The sequence below is a fragment of the Varanus komodoensis genome, unplaced genomic scaffold (genome assembly GCF_004798865.1).
Source record: "Varanus komodoensis strain SLA01 unplaced genomic scaffold, ASM479886v1 scaffold79, whole genome shotgun sequence".
In the NCBI taxonomy this organism is placed as follows: domain Eukaryota; kingdom Metazoa; phylum Chordata; class Lepidosauria; order Squamata; family Varanidae; genus Varanus; species Varanus komodoensis.
The window spans coordinates 2,221,591-2,239,092 of record NW_025336467.1 but is presented as its reverse complement, the minus strand read 5'-3'; the positions used below and the strand labels follow the sequence as shown (position 1 = coordinate 2,239,092).

The window sequence follows — 17,502 nt, the reverse complement described above, 5'->3', positions numbered from 1 at the left end:
ACATGCAAATGCAGGTAGATAAAAAGGTGCCACTTCGGTGGGCAGGTAACAGCGTTCCGTGCACCTCGGTGTTTAGTCATGCAGCCACACGACCACAGAGACCGTCTGCGGACAAGTGCCGGCTCCCTCGGCCAGGAAACGGAGATGAGCGCCACCCCCTGGAGTCAGGCATGACTGGACTTAATGTCGAGGGGAAACCTTTACCTTTACCTTTATTATGAGCTCAAGTTCATGCTGCTTGTTTCCCATACTCTGGGCATTGGTGTAGAGACATCAAAGTTCATTCTTGCTGTGACCTGGTTTTCTTTCTATGGCTGCACCCTATAGATTTTCCTTCAGCCTTGTTGGTTTTATTTTTCCCTCTAACACAAATCAGGTGGCTTATTTAAGTAATCTTTACAGTAGTCCTCTGAAGTAGGCAAGTTGTGTTATTTCCATGTTGCAGCTGGATGTATGATGTGAACAGCTGGGCTTAGGCATGCCAAAACCACTGCTTGCGCCTACAAGCACCCAAGAATGATCATGTTACATGAGACCAAATGGACCATTTAGCGCAATATCCTGTCCCCAGCACACAAGCAGCAAGAGGAAAACAAGAGCCCTTCTCAGTTTGTAAAGACTGCCTCTGCTCGGGGAAGTTCCCTTTAGCCTTCAAAACAAGTCCAGCCTTCCAGATATGTAGGCTGCAGTCTGCACTGCCATCTGGACAGAGCCAGGGGACCGAAGGCTGGCCCTGCACACGTGCAAGAAACAGGGATATTTTTCCTGTTTGTGCCAAGGTTCTTGGGTGGAATTGGGGGTTCATTCCATGTATATCACTTCGGCATAAAGTTTTCTACCCATCATAATTATTCTGCAAGAATCTGGCTGCTTCATCTCACACCTCTCTGCTTCTGCTTCGTAAGATGCCCAGGACAACTAACCCATACGGAAATACGCCATCAAAAAGAGAACTCTAAAATTAGACATGCACAGAGCAAGAAAACCATCCCTATGGCACCAGAAGAGAGATGCCTGTACCGCAACAGCTTGTCTGAATAAATATGCCTGAATGACAGCAGTGCAGAGGGCAGTCGACTTTCTAACAGTAGTTCCACCATCAGGGTACCACCACTGAGAAGGCTCTGCCGCATGTGTAGCCTCCTAGGCCACATTCCTTGCAGGGACCACATGCAAAGACTCTCCCCACACACCCCAATGTTGGGCTATGCAGTTCCAGGGAAGATGGTCCTTCATTTCAGTGATCCTGAGTCATCATCGCAGGTATAGGGGTCAGGTAGGATGAGCAGGGGCCATGGGATACCCCCTTCACCAGGGGTGGCACAGCTGCATACATCCATTGCTGAGGGGCTGGGCAGGAGGAGGTCTTGCACCCGTCCCGCTTGGGGGAGCCTGTGGGCAGCTGGGTGGCCACCGTGTGCGCAGAGTGCTGGACTGGGTGGACCTGGCCCTGATCCAGCAGGCTTTTCTCATGCTCTTACATCCTTAGGTGCATGTTGCAAATGATACACACCAGAAGAAAACATCCCAACTTTACAGATGCTGATGGGATCTGAGTTGACCAAGAAAAATGGTGCTGTTGTGGTGGAAAACTTCAGGAACATGTGGACCTGGCCTGTTCGTCTTATTTATCGTGCGTCCCATCCTTCCAGAGTTGCTAATCATTAAGTGTTCCATAATTGAACACATTTTTCCAAACCAATGGTTAGCATGAAGTTAACAACTCGTGAACGGAGCCAGCTGGAGTCGGGGGTCAGACTAGATGGCCCGGGAGACCCCTTCTGACTCGCTCTGTCTAAGTTCAAGCCAGGGTATACTTGCCCCTTTCAACATGATGCAGAAGTTAGTGAGTGAAACCATATGAAGATTTTTATTGTATTCATGCCCCACCTTTCTTTCATGGTGGAACTCAAAACCCTCCCAGCTCAGACCACACCTGCCGAGTTTCAACATGGTGGATGTCTTCTGTGTCTGTAGACTCACTCCGCCTCCTTCTCTCTCAAAAGAGGCTGCAGAGAAGCCACAGACTGACAGAAGGTGGAGGCAGGCTGTGAGCATCCCTTCTCCCTTGTGGAGTTGGGCCGCCAACCTCCTCCGCCCCACTGCCATCTGCCTGTGGAGGGCTCTCATTTGCTCATGCAAATCTCTGCTTCCATGTTTGATGGCTCAGGTACTAAAACAGTCCCACGATTTCAGGTAAGCTTCTACCACAGCACCCAGGGCCTGCAAAGCCCATCCTTCCTGCTTCCCAGGAGTAACATCAAGCCAGACAGCTAGAAAGAGAGCATCCGCCAGCCCAGGCAGGAACAGCAGGAGGCTGGCTTCCCCCTTCCTGCCAAGGACACCTTTTCTCCCTCTGAAAAACAGAATAAAAATACTGCAAATAAAATAATCCTGCCCACCAAGAGTATGTTTTGGAAAGGCTCTACTCCACCAATAAAAAAGGTCCTTCCTACATAAGCCACTTCCCAGGGTGAGCCACCTGCTTTGGAATCAGGTGAGCTAACAAGCAGTCATCAGCAGAAACACAACAGACCATCACCCTGCTGCTGGATTCCTTAGACTGCCAGGGATGGAAAGACACTTAATTTATCTTAGCACGCTGGAAAGACACTTAGCATCTTAGCATGCCTCAGCCCAGCTGGATAACAACAACATTTTCTGGGTTCTAAAGACTAAACCCAAAGAGGCTGAAAGTATGAAAGTTGTTATATTTAAACTGCTGGATGGAATGAGATAGTGAGATAGAAACTACGTACTAAGTGAGGGAAACCTTTGTAAGAGGAAGGTTGGCCTTGCCTCTTTTCCAAGCATAACACTTTACACTTCTGAATATCATCCTCAACATGGCACTCTTTGGAGGTGTGGTGTGAACACGCACGCATGCACAGAGTTGAACGTTAACTCATGTCTTTGTATTTGGATCACTTTAATTGGCCAACTTCCTGGGTGAAACCCATCACATCAAACAGGGACAAACAACATTCTACAGTTCTGCACAGGCCCACATGCTGCAAAAAGTTTTCTTGTTTTCACAGGACCATCTTGCAAGGTTTATTCCCTTCTTGAACAGTAAGATGTGAAGCGATCACTCCATCTCACAGAAGTTGGCACCAGGTGTTTTGAAAGTCTCACGAGCTAAAGGAGCTGGTCAGAGTGAAAGCATCCTGGCCTGCACAAAACAAGAGGGGAAAAAAGGAGGATTTATTTGTAGGACTGCTTGGCCGAACAAGAGTCATCTAAACAGACTCCCACTGGATATTCCAACCCTGCTTAGCGTTTCCCTCCCCAATTTTTCTCCTAAGGTACAAGCTCATGAGCATTTTTAAAATTAGCTAACCACATGATTTTATTCAATTCGTTTACCTGTTAACATAGCATAAAGGCAGTATTTCTGAAGCAAGGACCGCATGTTTTCAAATCAAGTATGAAAGCCCTCAGGCCAGGGGCCAAATTTCCTTCTGAGGATCCAGGACACCCCACCTTCCCTTAGCAGTTGCAGGTGTCTGTCTGGCTTTCTCAATTTATTTTATTTTATTTTTGATTTATATCCTGCCTTTTTCCTACAAAGGGCTCAAGGCAGCTTACATCATTCTCCTCCTCCATCTTATCCCCACAACAACCACCCTGTGAGGTAGGTTGGGCTGAGAGTCTGTGACTGGCCCAAAGTCACCCAGTTGGCTCCATGGCTGAGTGGGAACTTGAACCCGGATCGCCTGAGTCCCAGTCCCACGCTCTAACCACTACACCACTGGTCTTGGCTTCCATGCAGCCTTTTCCCCATGCTAAAAGGTTGAAATGATTCTTTTAACTCATTTAGCTGTACCCCACCTCCCTACCAAACCTGGCAGTCAAGCCAGTTAAGAAACAACAAGGTACTAAGTACAGAATTAAAAATACAGTCAGTGGTTCTCCAATAAAGCGGCTTTTGCTTGCCAAAAGATCAGAGAGAGGGAACAAATATAGCCCCCTCCACTGGCAGCGACCACCCAAGTGGCCTTCTCTCGAGCTGCCACCGAAGCTGACCCTGAAGATAAGGAGGAGGGCCTCTTCTACAGATCTTAGGAACTGCACCAGTTTGTATGGGAAAAGGTGGTGTTTCAGAGAGCCTCTCACCAAGTCATAGGGAGGTCTTGACTAGCACTTGAATTTTTGTCCGGGGACAGCTGGATGAGCAGTGACAGTTTTGGGAAGGCGGCCCCATGCTAGGTTGCAATCAAGATACGGCATGGCTGTGGCCAGCAAAGACATCTTGGGAACCGAAAATATTCTGGCTGTAAGAGCTGAAAGCTAAGACTTGCCAGTCTGTTTGCTTCTTAGGCCCCATCCCTTAAACTGGAAGCCCCCAAGAGCCCCAGAATGGAACTGGCTCTGAGGTTGAACACCCCTGTTTTGGATCATGCCCACCTTCACGAGGGTGGGAAGGGAATGCTACTTTGTCAACAAATTGCTAAACCTGCAGCTGGGCAGCAGCTTTATTTCCCGAGTGCAATTACGAAGCGAACTTCCAGTGGCTGCGGAACTCGTAATTAGGACTGGTATTAAGCAAAACACCAGAGTTTGAAGAGGCAGTGAGAGAACAGGCATGGGCACGCTTTTAAAGGAAAGCGACGCTGCATGGTTACATCAGCAAGTGGAAGAGCAGAAGAGGATGAAAATTAGAGCACAACACATCTATTTTCTCAGAAGGAAGCCCTCCTGAGTTAATTGGGGTGCATTTCCGATAAACAGAGAGATAATGAGCCCATATGGTGTAGTGCTTTAGTCAGCAACCTGGCTCATAGTCCCCGCTTAGTCATGCCATCAGCTGGGCTATCCACAGCCCCTCAGCCCAGGCTTCCTCACAGGACTGTTGCTGTGGGGATGAGGAGAGCAGAACGACACAGGCCGCTTGAAAGCCGGATCGGACCCCCCTCCCTCCCTGCAACACCTGCCGTGCCGCCGCCACCACTGAGGCCCACGCCATGGAAGACCTGAGGCACGCCGCCGGGCCCGAGGGCCAGCTGACGCCGCTTCCACGGCCACCGCTAGTCCATCCCGGGGATGGGGACGCTGGGCACCGTCGCGGCTGAGGAGGGAGACGCCACCTTGCCATATATCTCAGGGTATTTTTTGTATTTTTGTATTTAGTGGTAATTTATTATGTTCTATTGTATTTCAATGTATTTTATTGTGTTGTAAGCCGCCCCGAGGCTTCGGCAAGGGGCGGCATAGAAATGTAATCATCATCATCATCATCATCATCATCATCTTGCCGGCCGGCCGGTGGCTTCCCTGCGCCTGTCCTTGCGCCCTCCCGCCGGCGTCGGTGAGAGCAACACCGGATTCGGGGGGGGGTGCGGCCGGGTGCCGGTTTAACTTGCCGGTCGAGGCCTGGGGCCAGTGGCCAAACGGTGACGGCCAAAGGGCGGTTGCCATTTGCGGCCTTGCGGGGGCTGGGCTGGCGAGGGACTTTGTCAGTGGGTGGAATTTTATATCGGGGGGGTAGACGGGGAGTTTGTATAGTTTGAATGTTTTTATTGTATTTTAATCTGTTTTTATGGAGTTGTCCCTGGCCACGTCGATGGTTGAGTTACCTGGGGAGCCCATGGGTGCTGCCATTGGGGTGGTCATGGGCAACGGACGTTACAGCAGTGGGGGTTTAACGTGTCCGCATAGGAGGGAAAGATGGTTGACACCTGTCCCTCCTTCTGGTTTTACCCCCAGCCAGAGGGTTCCAGGTAGTCTTGTCAACCGCCCCCCGGGCCTGACGGTGCTGCTGCTCAATGCCAGGTCGGTCCACAATAAATCGTCCCTCATCCACGACCTGATCGTGGATGAGGGGGCCAACGTGGCTTGCATAACAGAGACCTGGGCGGGAGTGGGGGGGATGTCGCCCTCTCTCAAATGTGCCCACCCGGGTATCTGGTCCAGCACCGTCCATGCCTGGAAGGGAGGGGAGGGGGGTTGCTTTGGTTTACTGAACCTCATCTCCCTCACGGGGCTTCCAGTCCCCTCGAGGCTAGGGCTAGAGTGCCTCTACTTGGTGTCGGGTGACCGAGACAGATTGGGGATTCTGTTGGTGCACCGTGCACCCTTCTGCCCAACAGTCTCCCTGCCTGAGCTGACAGAGACCATCTCGGACCTGGTGTTGAGGACCCCCAGGATGTTCGTCCTGGGGGACTTCAATCTCCATGCCGAGACTGTTCTGACTGGGGCAGCTCAGGACTTCATGGCCTCCATGGGGCTGTCTCAACATGTCACAGGCCCAACCCCTTCTGGATAGGCTAGCGGGATTGGGGGTCGGAGGCACTGCTTTGCAGTGGTTCCGCTCCTATCTCAGCGGCCGATTCCAGAAGGTGGTGCTGGGGGACTGTGGCTCTGTGCCATGGCAGCTATGCCATGGAGTTCCAGCTCTGCCATGGAGTACTGCAGGGGTCCATTTTGTCCCCCTTGCTATTCAACATCTAATGAAACCGCTGGGAGAGGTCAGCAGGAGGTGTGGGCTGTGGAATCATCAGTATGCTCATGATAACCAGCTCTACCTCTCATTTTCTATCAATCCAGGTATGCAGTGGCTGTACTGAACCGGTACCTGGCCAAGATAATGGGCTGGATGAGGGCCAGTAAACTGAGGCTCAATCCAGACAAGGCCGGGTCCTGTTGGTTGGTGGATCAGGGTTTGGGGAAGGGCACCTGAACTTAGTCCTGAATGGGGTTGCACTCCCTTTTAGGGACAGGGTCCGCAACTTGGGAGTGCTCCTTGACCCAGAGCTTTCACTGGAAGCTCAGGTGACAGCGGTGGCAAGGAGCGCTTTCCTTCAGCTTCGGCTGATCCATCAGCTGCATCCCTACCTGGAGAACGACTGCCTGGCAACAGTGACACACGCATTGGTCACTTCCCGACTTGACTTCTGTAATGCGCTCTAGGTGGGGCTGCCCTTGAAGATGGTCCGGATACTTCAATTGGTTCAAAACAGAGCTGCCAGGCTGCTGACAGGGACTGGGCGTTATGTTCACATGACTCCAGTTCTCCGTCAGCTTCACTGGCTCCCCATTGAAGTCCGGGCCCAATTCAAGGTGTTGGTTATGACCAATAAAGCTCTTAACAGCTTGGGTCCTGGTTACCTGAAGGAGCGCTTACATCCATATATGCCCGCCTGCCCCTTGAGATCAGCGGGAGAGGCCCTTCTCCGGGAACCTTCCGTGAAGGATATTAGGAGGGTAAGTACTCGGAGGAGGGCTTTCTCTGTGGTGGCGCCCAATCTATGGAATGCGCTCCCCAGAGAGCTCTGCCTGGCACCGTCGTTATTTGTTTTTTGGCACCAGGCGAAGACCTTTTTATTTAAATGTCATTTTAACTGTTAATATTATTTATTTATTCTATATCTCTGGCCAGGTTGTCTCAAATTATATTGTTTTTATATTATGATTATATTATGATTATTTATTGTTATGAGCCACCCCAAGGCTTCAGCGAATGGGGCAGCATAGAAGCTTCCTAAATAAAGAAAGAAGAAAGAAGAAAGGCAGCATATAAATCTAATAAATAAAGGACTGACTGCTGGGGCCTGAGAAACTTTATTCTTTCTTCATTTCTTTAATAAATTAAAGGGCTACAGAAAGCTGTCCTAGCTGGATTTGGATCTCCTAGTGCTATGCTGGAATAAACACTCATCGCTAGATTCCATTATTTGAAAATAACGCTTGCCACCTACTGGTTTGTATGCACTTGCACCCCAGCTTTATGTATGTTCAAGCAGCCCCGGCTTTGCACAGGTTGCAACAGCCTTCAGGCTGAGGCAGAGAAGCGTGCAAGCAAACTCTCCGAGCAGCCCCTACTGCATCCTCCTTGGCACACCCAGGCACAAGCACACCCCATATCCAATTCCCTGAGGGGGGGCTGCCCCACAGTAGTGGGGAGGGGACAGGCATGTAGCCCTGAGCTTTCCTGAACCCTGACAGCACCCAGAGACGGGTAACTGGGGGAAACAGTTCAACGGGGCACCAAAAGCTCCTGGACATGGTTCTGAACGTGGGTTCTGCACCCCCTGGGCTACAAGGCGGTAGATAGGAAAGGGAGGGAAAGGCGATACAAGAACCCTGTTGGGTTACTGGTAAACAGGCGTGCAGAGAGGAATGAAAGGAAGGAGAGAAACGAGGGGAGGAAGAAAGCACAGGATGCTTATGGATTCAGTGCAACCATCCATGCTACGGGCTTCAGAATCAAGAGGCCGAGCAATCAGCGATGACAGCTTCTGGCCGCCAGCAGCTGCTGAACAGCAGGGGGGTTGTGTGTGTCCGACACAGGGATGAATCTCCTGTTACCCTCCCCAGCTCCACGCTTAGAACTGGGCAGGGGCTGGGGGATCTTTCTTGGCATAACACAAGACCACCACCGCCCTCCCCAAGTGAAAGACTGCACTGCTGCCGGGAAAAAACTCCACCGAGAGAAAAGCCACATGGCTGAAACCTTACCCCGCTCAGTTATCTGTTCTGAACTTGCCGTTGATCCAGGGGACATAATTGAGGATCAGTTTCCAGTCTGTGACCCATATCATCCCCACAACGCCCACTGAGCACCACGTGGCCATTGAAGGCATCCTGCAGGGGGGAGGAAGAGAGGCGATTCATAGCACAGTTTATATTCCCAGGACTACTGCAAAGTTGCAACATTGCCAAACCTAATGATGTGTCTTGCAGGCTTGCAGTGTGAACAGATCCAGTTTGTTTCCTGCCATGTGCACCATTAAGTGCCGGCTTAATTTGCAGTGGTGGGCGATTCCTGAGAACTTAAAGGTCCATTTTGAGCATTGATGGACCAGGCCTCCAAAATCCTGGGTACCACCAGGAGGGTCTCTTCTGATGAGCACAGCCACTGGGAACAACATGAAAAAATAATTAACACTGGGGAGACCAAGAACTGTAGTCTTTTGCCACCCAGTGGAAAGAAATGGAAATGCTATTGAGAAGCTAAGTTGCAAGGGCTGCAGTTCCAACCAGAAAGGACCTTTTAAGTTGATTCTGAAAAAAGCTCATGGGATATACCAATAGCAGACATTTATAAAGCTACGCAAAATATCATAATAGGTGCTATAACAGTTATGCAAAATAGGCAACAGTGTGGGGAGAGATTTTCTTACTCCGTCCTAACTCCAAAGGTCAAATCATCCAATCATGAGAGCTAAGTCCTGGAAGATTCCACCCTCTCTCCCTTTTGCTGAAGTCATGCACAAACACATCACTAATCCATGAGGCTAAGGGGAGAGCCAAACTCATGCAGCAGCAGTGGTCTCATCAAGGGGGCAAGCTGTGGCTATGTAGAACCTCCATGGATGGGCACAGTGTGCTGTTAAGGAGTGGGCCAGAGATAGGTAGGGGGCTGTTTCCACGTCCTGCTTGTGGGCTTCCCAAAGACACCCAGAGAAGCGCCGGGCGATCCAGCTGGCCCTTGGGTTCAATCAAGCAGAGCCACTCTGGTAAGGGGCTCCTCCATCAGCTGCTCTTGGCCAGGCTAAGCGATCAGGGCTGCAGCTCAAGCTCTGCTATGGAACCAACTAGGCGACTTTGCTCCAGTCTCTCAGCCCAGCCTACCTCACAGGATTGTTGTTGTGGGAGAAAAATGGTGTAAACAGCTTGGAGTTCTTTTTTTAAGAAGATATAAATCTGCTATAAAAACAAGCAAAGCATCACAGCACGGGGGACTCCTGGAAACCTCTCCAGCCGACCATGGCCTCCTTTCCCTTGGTCTATGGGATTCTCCCCGCGCCCGCATGCAACAGCTGCTTAGCATTCTGCAGCCCTGATCCTACCTGGCTCGCCTGGGGTGCTTTAGAGGGTCTCCTTCTATTCTGAAACTTGGGGGGGGGGCTTTGCAAATTGGCAGGTGCTCCCTTACCCGCCAGGTATGCCACTGGAGAGCCTTCGAAAGAGGTGCAAACCCAACCAGGGCCAGCGGAGGGGAAAGGGAGCCTAGGAGGGGCTGCCAATGCGGGAGGGACCCCCACCCCAAGCAAAACCTCGCTTTTGGGGCCTTCTGAAGACTGGGAAGGAGAAGCCTCCGTGCCCCGCGCCCCTTCCAGAGGAGAGGTCGGGCGGGGATCGTCTGCAGGCGAAGAGGAAGCGGGCCAAGGAGGGGCCGCAGCTTGCGGGGGGGCTACCCCGCGAAGCGGCGGTGGGCGGGGCCGAACAAAGGCCAGTCCCCCCCCCCCACTCACCAGTTGCGCAACTGCTGCCGGTAGCGCGGCGCCACGAGCTTGCTGAGCATCGCGCTGCCCCCCTGAAAGTCACCTTCCCCACACGCATGCGCACTCCGCCGTACGGGCTTTTCCCGAAGCCGAGCTCCGCCTCCGCGACGCGCTCCGCCGTAGACGCGCATGCGCCGTGCCGCGCTGCGGGTGACTCGCCCAGCTCTGCTGACCCATAGACTTTTCCAGCAGACGCTTCTACACGTGTCCGATTTCTGTTTTTGTTTTGGGAGCGCCATTCCTGCTCTTCCTCCTCGAGAGAATGACAGAAGGGCCTAGAAGTCAATGGAGAAATTCAGATGCCACTTGACTGGCCTTTGTTTTAGAATTTAATGAGCAGCTCACCACATGTGTGACCGCCGCAAGGAGAAAACATGTCGCGTAGTACATGAGTCTAGTCTACCCTAATCTAAGTCTATGTTCACTCTAAATATAAGTCTTTGAGGCGAACTTCGCCGCCCTTCTTGCCCGTCTCCCCTAAGCACGCATGCGCTGCGCTCGTGGATGTCGTCATCCATAGCCCTTCCGCATGGGGCTCCCGCGGCTTGTTTTGTTTCTCAGGGCGCAGAACGGAGGCTGTCCGCGCAGCTGCCTGAAGGGCTTTCCACAGGGGCGCCTATCCCATTGCCTGCCTGGGACGCAGAAGATCTTTGACTACATTTCCAATTAACTTGGCTTGCAATTAATTTATTTGCTGATCTGCAAACGAAGCTGCACCCGGTCTTCGCACCCGGGCTGGGGCAGCTGGGCAGGTCATGTGTTCCTCTCCCCTGCAGACCAGGGGCCAGGCAGCAGAAAGGGTCCAGGGAGCCTCAACATTCCTGTAACTTCTGTGCTCCCTGGGGAAGCTGCACACTTTGGGTTCTCCTGCTGGTGCCTTTGAATGTTTCTGCCCAAATTCTGCCCTCTCCCTCAAAGTCCAACAAACAGGTGTGCTCAGGAGGAAGGGCTTCTTTCCAGACAGATTTGATAGTGGCATATACAGCAGGGCCTTTTTTGTGGTGTCCTCCACCACCAACTATGGAGTGAACTTCTCAGGGAAAGTGTGCCTGGCCAGGGGAAGACAGTCTTATTTTCACAGCAATTCTAGTTTCAGATAGTTTTCAATTCTGCAGAACATTTTCAGTTTCTGTACTGCTGCAAAGTTTTGCTTCATTTTATACTGGGATTCTAATTTATGTAAATGTTCATGCAGTGGCTGTGAGCTTGGGTGGACTCCGAGGGATGGTGGAGGACAGGAAAGCCTGGAGGAATGTTGTCCATGGGGTCGTGATGGGTCGGACTTGACTTTAGCCCCTATGTGTGATGCACAGAGACCACGAAGAATAACAACAGCTGCATTTAAGCTTCAGATAGATTTTAAATGGTTGTGAGCCACCCAGAGCGCTTCAGCTTATTGGGCAATACGAAAATTTAATAAAAGAATGATTTCTTTTTGACTGTTTGAGATCTTTCCAGTTCCCAGCTCTAGTTCTAGGATCAGCTTCCTAGAATAGATTCAGTTTTTAACTAGGTCAACAATTGCAGAACCTCAAGTTAATGGACCAAATCTGGCCCACTGGGGCTTCCCTGGTGGCTCCATCCCTTCCCTGGAATATCAGTTGTTTGGTGGCTTCCATTCTAAAAAAAAGTTGGAATTTGAAAACTTGGTCACTGGCAAAAAGAGCTTTAAGCTTTGCTGGAGTTTTGCTCCTTTGCTGGAACCGTAGCTGGAATATTGCAACTTCTCTGGCTTATTTTGACTCTTACAAGTTTGTGCCTGTCCCACTATCTTCCTCTTGCAAAGAACCCAAAGCTAGCCATAGTACTGGTCTCCATCTTTATCTCCACAACAATCCTGTGAGGCAGGCTAGGCTGAGAATGAATGACTGGCCCAGTCACCCAGCAGGCTTCACGTCCAAGCAGGAACGAGAACCCAGATATCTTGGATCTCCAGTCCAACGCTTCAACCAGCACAGCACACCACTAACTATAATATCATCTACTGGTCAACCGCTGCAGGGTTTCAAGTTAATCAAAGTTATTCCTAGAGGAGTTTTTTTTTTGGGGGGGGGGGTATAATCTGTGGTCACGAGGCATTTTCAGCCTGAAGAGGATAATCATAGAATCATAGTAGAGTTGGAAGGGGCCAAGGCGGCCATCGGGTCCAACCCCCTGCTGTTGCAGGACACCAGTTCACACCATCCCACTCAGGTGGCTGCCCAGTTTCTTTTGAATGGCTCTAGTGTGGGAGAGCCCCCCACCTCTCCAGGCAGCTGGTCCCACTCTTGTATTGCTCTGACAGTGAGGGAGCTTTTCCTGCTATCCAGCCCAAATCTGGGTTGACGCAGCTTGAATTGATTATTCCATGTCCTATGCTCTGGCATTAGCAAGAAGAGATCTTGACCTTCCTCTCTGTGACAGCCTTTGAGGGACTTACAGAGGAATACCATGTCCCCCCTCAGGCTTCTCTTCTAAGGCTGAACATGCCCAGTTCCCTCAGTCTCTCCTCACAGGGCAGTTTCCAAACCCTGCGTCATTTTTGTCACCCTCCTCTGGACCCTTTCAAATTTACCTGCATCTTTCTTAAATAAGGAAGCTTTCTTTAACAATGGCACTGAAGTTTTAAGTACTAGCATTAAAGAAAGCATCTTGTCCAAAGGATTTTAAGCCTTTAAATATCAAAAGCCTTTGGAAGTATCCAAACATGGGGAAGATGGGTAAAACAGTAAAAAGCAATGTTAATCTCAGGTACAACATTTTTAGCATAAATGGCCTCTCAATGTGGGCAAACATTTTGCTTTCAAAGATCCCACCATGACCCTTATTTTCACGGAAAAATGCTGTTTTCCTGCTGCTTACCATACCAGCAAATTCAGTCGAGCTAGAGAAGCATATGCAAACGATTCTTAGAGGATGCCCACCCAATTTAGATTACAGTAATTGGTTCCTTCTGTGTATCTTTACATTCAAATTAGCAGAGGCAGCATTCAGAATCTGTGTCCCTTTTTAAACCATTTTACTGAGGCATAAATTACCACACTAGTTCTTTTTCCATTATTTTCTTATGGCAAACGAGTCAAGATCAGACTAAATGCAACCTCTTGTGCTCAATCTTTTCTCTTTTGAAAGTGCATTCTCAAATTTTGTCATTGTCGTTAGTTGCTATACACTTAGCCTGAAAAAGATAAGCCTCATTACAATAGGGTGTGTGTGTTACTATCCATCCTTCATTTCCCAAAATTCAGCCCAAAGGGGGCAGAAATGAAGCCAAAGGTGAGAAAGCAGGTTTAGTACAAGGTAAACCCTTTATTACAACTTTTCCATCGATAGGTATACAACATCTGAAAGACAGATACGGGAAGGGAGAGAAAAAAAGGTAATATTGTTATAAAATGTCACATTTATTGCTACCTTACTGTTATATACAGGACAGTTCTCAAAATTCTACTTTTAAAAAAGTTAAGGATTATTTAAAAATTCCAAATAATCCAGCCAGCGGTATTTTTTCTTGACACTTGTATAAAATTATTTTTTTTAAAAAAATGAACACAATCCGTATCTTGAGGCACTCGGAAACACAACTGTTAGCCCCGTGCTTCCCCATCCCAGAAATTGTGATTTAGTCCCAAAAATCTTTCCCCCCCATCTTGTCCCTCCCCTCCCCCAAATACCTTTTTCCTTTTTTCCATTTTTATTGGGGTTAGGCATATATTTATATATATATTTATACTATATATATATCTTTAAAAACTATAATGTGTATCTGATTTAATAACAAGTTATCTCAACCTGTTACGTACAGCTGGATTTACATGGTAGGCAGCAAAACACCGAGGCCCCAATCCAAGTGCAGTTAAATATGACTTGAACCCCCTAAAAAACTTTGTTTCCATAGGATTCAACCCATGGCCAACTGTAACTGGACTGGGGTCTCCCCACAAAAAGCAAGGACCCATTTTTATGTTTCTCATATAAAAAAGCCCCAATAACAAAAGGAACCCACCAAATAGTCTAAAAGGGCTGAAAAATACACAGCCCACCACCCCTCCTAAAAAAATATATCTTAATGGGAATCAAGTTACATTTTGTTCTCTGCATTGCTTGAACCCGGATACTTTTTTCAACAAACAAACAAACAAAAAAATTAAGTTTTCCCTTGATGCTGTTTCTCCTAAGACTTTTTTTGTTGTTTTGCTGGTTGTCCCTTCTTGTCTCAAAAATACCTTGATTCCCCTCCCCATCCCCAACAAAAATAAATTATCCCTTTGGGATGTTATCTATATTACAAACTTAAAACTGGTTTCAAACCCAATTAGCTATAATGGCTAGGAAGAGGGGTTCACTTCGAGGGAAGCGGAGCCTCAAGGGAATTAACGCAGCTGCAGGACTCCTTTAGATAAACTGCTCTGAAACTAGTTTAGAGTTTGTAGTGGAGACACATCCATAGAAAGGCAAGTTCGCCTTCGACAGAACAGAAATACTTTCACAAACTGAAACAAAACCAAGAAATGAACAACTTTAAAAAGGGGTGTGGGTGTGGGGGGGGGGAGTCTGTTTGGAGCGGTTAGATTTGGAAGCCATCTGGGAGGATCTGGCACTTGTAGGAATTGGTTAGATGGTTTCTTTACAGAGATATTCAACAGTTCGCCCACTCCAGATATGCAAAGCTCTTTTCAACCCAAGTTGAGAATGTTGTGGTTTCTGCAATCATCTGTATAGAAAAAGGGATGGAATAAGGCAGGCAGCATTCTTTGGGGACCTTGTAGTGCTGGCAGTGGGTTTCCTCTGCTCCTTCCTTCGAAAACCTCCCCCAAGGCAGCATCAGGAGAAACACTGCACCGTCAGAAAATGCGAACGCCGCAACTGGGACAAAGCAATGACGGATGTGACTACTGGCGCAATTCGGCCGTCTGTGGGAGGTCCCTCTTGGCTAATTCAAGAGCAGCCCTCTTCTTCTCATGGCTGTGATGAGGGACGGCTTTCATAGCATCCACAAGCAACGTCCCCCCAAAGGAGAACCCTTCCGGAGAGGTTTCTCTTCTGGCATTTCAGGCAGTGTAGGTTGGAAAGGAACCACAGCAGAAGGCTTGGTATTCTCCACCATGTTCGCCCCCTCACAGTTCGAAGCGGCAACATCCCACAAACAAGCCCTGTCCCTCTGGAACCGGGAGGCCAAAGTTGGCCAAGGCAGCCACATGGGAAAGCAAGAGACCGTGTGAGTCAACCCCTTTGGGCCACTGGATTCGGGACCCCCAGTCGCCTCCCTGTCCCCATCCACACCAGTATGGGTACAACCCTACAATGATGTATCCGGAAATGGAGGGGACACCAAGACCAGGCGTTTTCCTGTTTACAACAAGATGGGAAAAGCCCCCTTCGAAGTCCGCCTGGGATGGGACGGCTTGACCCGCATGCTGCGGAAGAGCGTTTTTCAAACGGACCGGGAGTCTCACAGTGCGGTGAGAGCTCACGTGCCCGTTGTCTTTGGGATGTGCGGGAACCGCAATAACCTCCTCTCAAGGATTGGGGCCTCCTTGCCGGACACACCCTCCTGGTGCTTTTGTTCTTCTCCCCCAAGGGGTCTTTGTTCTGTCTCAAATATGGGAGAGTTGGTTGTCTTGTTCCACACCCTTTTCCCACATTTGTTTGCTCAGACACTTTTGAAAAACGGCATTCCCCCTTTTTGAATGTACTCCCAGCTTCTTCCACCTTGTTCTTTAAGTCTATGTTTTCCCGCAACTTGACGTGTCTTATTTCAGACACACCATCATCTTCGGTTGGGATGCCCCCCGCAAAAAAGAAATTCTTTATTGTAGTTCATTCACCTCCCATTAAAATGGGACTACAAATATTTCTGGGGTGGAGATGGGAGCAGGGCAGGACAAAATATCAGATTTTTAAGCATCGCTATTGGTCATGTCCTTTGAGATGATAGACAGAAGAACTATCTGCTGCTGGACTTAACTTCTCCTTCCAGGTCTCCAATATTCAAAGTAGCCAAAAGTGAGAGAGATGAAATCGGCACATCCTGCTTTATCCTGGAAGGTACTAATTTTATAAAAAGTTTTATTAGCCTGCCTAGCTAAATTGGTGCTTGTGGCTTTCTCAGATCCCAAACACAAACACTCACCCACCCCTCTTTTTTGTTTGATTTTACTAAACATCCAGTCTCTTAACTTTTATTTTTTCTGGTTGATCTCAAATAAAAAATATCCAACTTAAACTATAGAAACAGCAGCAGAAAAAAAAAAAAACACGGGGGAACCAAGTCTCTCTCTCTTTTACACAATTTTTTTCTTGTTGCTTACAAAACATAGATGCAAAAGAAGCTTTAAAAAAACTCAAAGGCATCACTATGTTTGTTCTACATTTAAAAAAATCATCATAACTAATGTTCTTTTTGCTTTTTTAAAGAAAAATGCGTAGGCACAATTTCTTCTGCTGGCCATTTGTGAATGCAAGCCAGTTGTAACACCTTGCCCCTACTTCTCTCTGGGTAACTCAAGGATATGCATTGACAATTCCAGAATATAGACTTAAGGCAATTTTTTTGTTTGCTTTTGATAAAGTTGTTGCTTTTTCTTTCTGTTCAAGAAAAAAAGAAGTTCCTTGGAGCACACTGAACTTCCACAGCCGTGTGTCGGTATTTAAACAGGACTACAGCTTCAGGTGCAGACACACAGCAGGGGGGTGTGAGGGTGAGAACAGATTTCCCCTTCTTCTTACAGACGTCTGGTTCCACATGAAGAAAAGAAATGATCTATGAAGAGAGAAGGGGTGGGGGATAAATACACGTCTCTATATCTGTATCTAGTGATGTCCGACAGATGCTGTTTCTTGTGGCAAAACTGGCTGCATTATTTATTTCTTTATTTATGTGGAATTTTTGTATGCCGTCCCATTTGCATAAGCCTCAGGATGGCTTCAAACATATAAATACATATCTATAGACATACATACATATAAAATCTGGAAACATCCTGGCTTAATAATTTAAAACCAATAAATAAAATCAGCAAGTATTAAAATATTGTTTAAATAAAAAGGTCTTGGCCTGGCGCCGAAAAACAAATAACGACGGCGCCAGGCGGACCTCTCTGGGGAGCGCGTTCCACAGGCGGGGCGCCACCGCAGAGAAGGCCCTCCTCCGGGTACTTTGCCTCCTGTTATCTTTCATGGAGTGTTCCCAGAGGAGATCATCCGCTGCCGATCTCAGGGCAAATATGGAAAAAAGCGTTCCTTTAGGTATCCAGGTCCCAAGCCGTTTAGGGCTTTATAGGTGATAACCAGCACC

General features: G+C 48.6%; 2 protein-coding genes across 23 annotated transcripts in view; both read right to left on the bottom strand.

Annotated features, from left to right (window-relative positions):
- Positions 1-2,912: 2,912 nt before the first annotated feature.
- Positions 2,913-10,347, bottom strand: LOC123035400 (cytochrome b-c1 complex subunit 10). Its single transcript, XM_044453536.1, has 3 exons — positions 10,197-10,347; positions 8,458-8,583; positions 2,913-3,172 (listed from the first exon to the last, which is right to left on the bottom strand). The coding sequence occupies exons 1-2, from the start codon at positions 10,244-10,246 to the stop codon at positions 8,463-8,465; spliced, it is 171 nt and encodes a 56-aa protein (XP_044309471.1). The 5' UTR covers positions 10,247-10,347; the 3' UTR covers positions 2,913-3,172; positions 8,458-8,462.
- A 3,147-nt stretch (positions 10,348-13,494) lies between these two features.
- Positions 13,495-17,502, bottom strand: part of TCF3 (transcription factor 3) — an 83,904-nt gene continuing 79,896 nt past the window's right edge. For all 22 annotated transcript variants that reach the window (XM_044453502.1, XM_044453501.1, XM_044453507.1 and 19 more), the window contains one exon: positions 13,495-16,968. The gene's annotated coding sequence lies outside the window, so the exon portion shown is untranslated. The remainder of the gene's footprint in view (positions 16,969-17,502) is intronic.

What these genes read in the sequence shown, in the direction of transcription:
- LOC123035400 (XM_044453536.1), bottom strand. Translation starts at nt 10,246, where the DNA reads ATGCTCAGCAAGCTCGTGGCGCCGCGCTACCGGCAGCAGTTGCGCAAC. An exon ending in CGGCAGCAGTTGCGCAACTG is followed by an intron (nt 8,584 to 10,196) that starts GTGAGTGGGGGG and finishes TCCCCCCTGCAG; the next exon opens with GATGCCTTCAATGGCCACGT.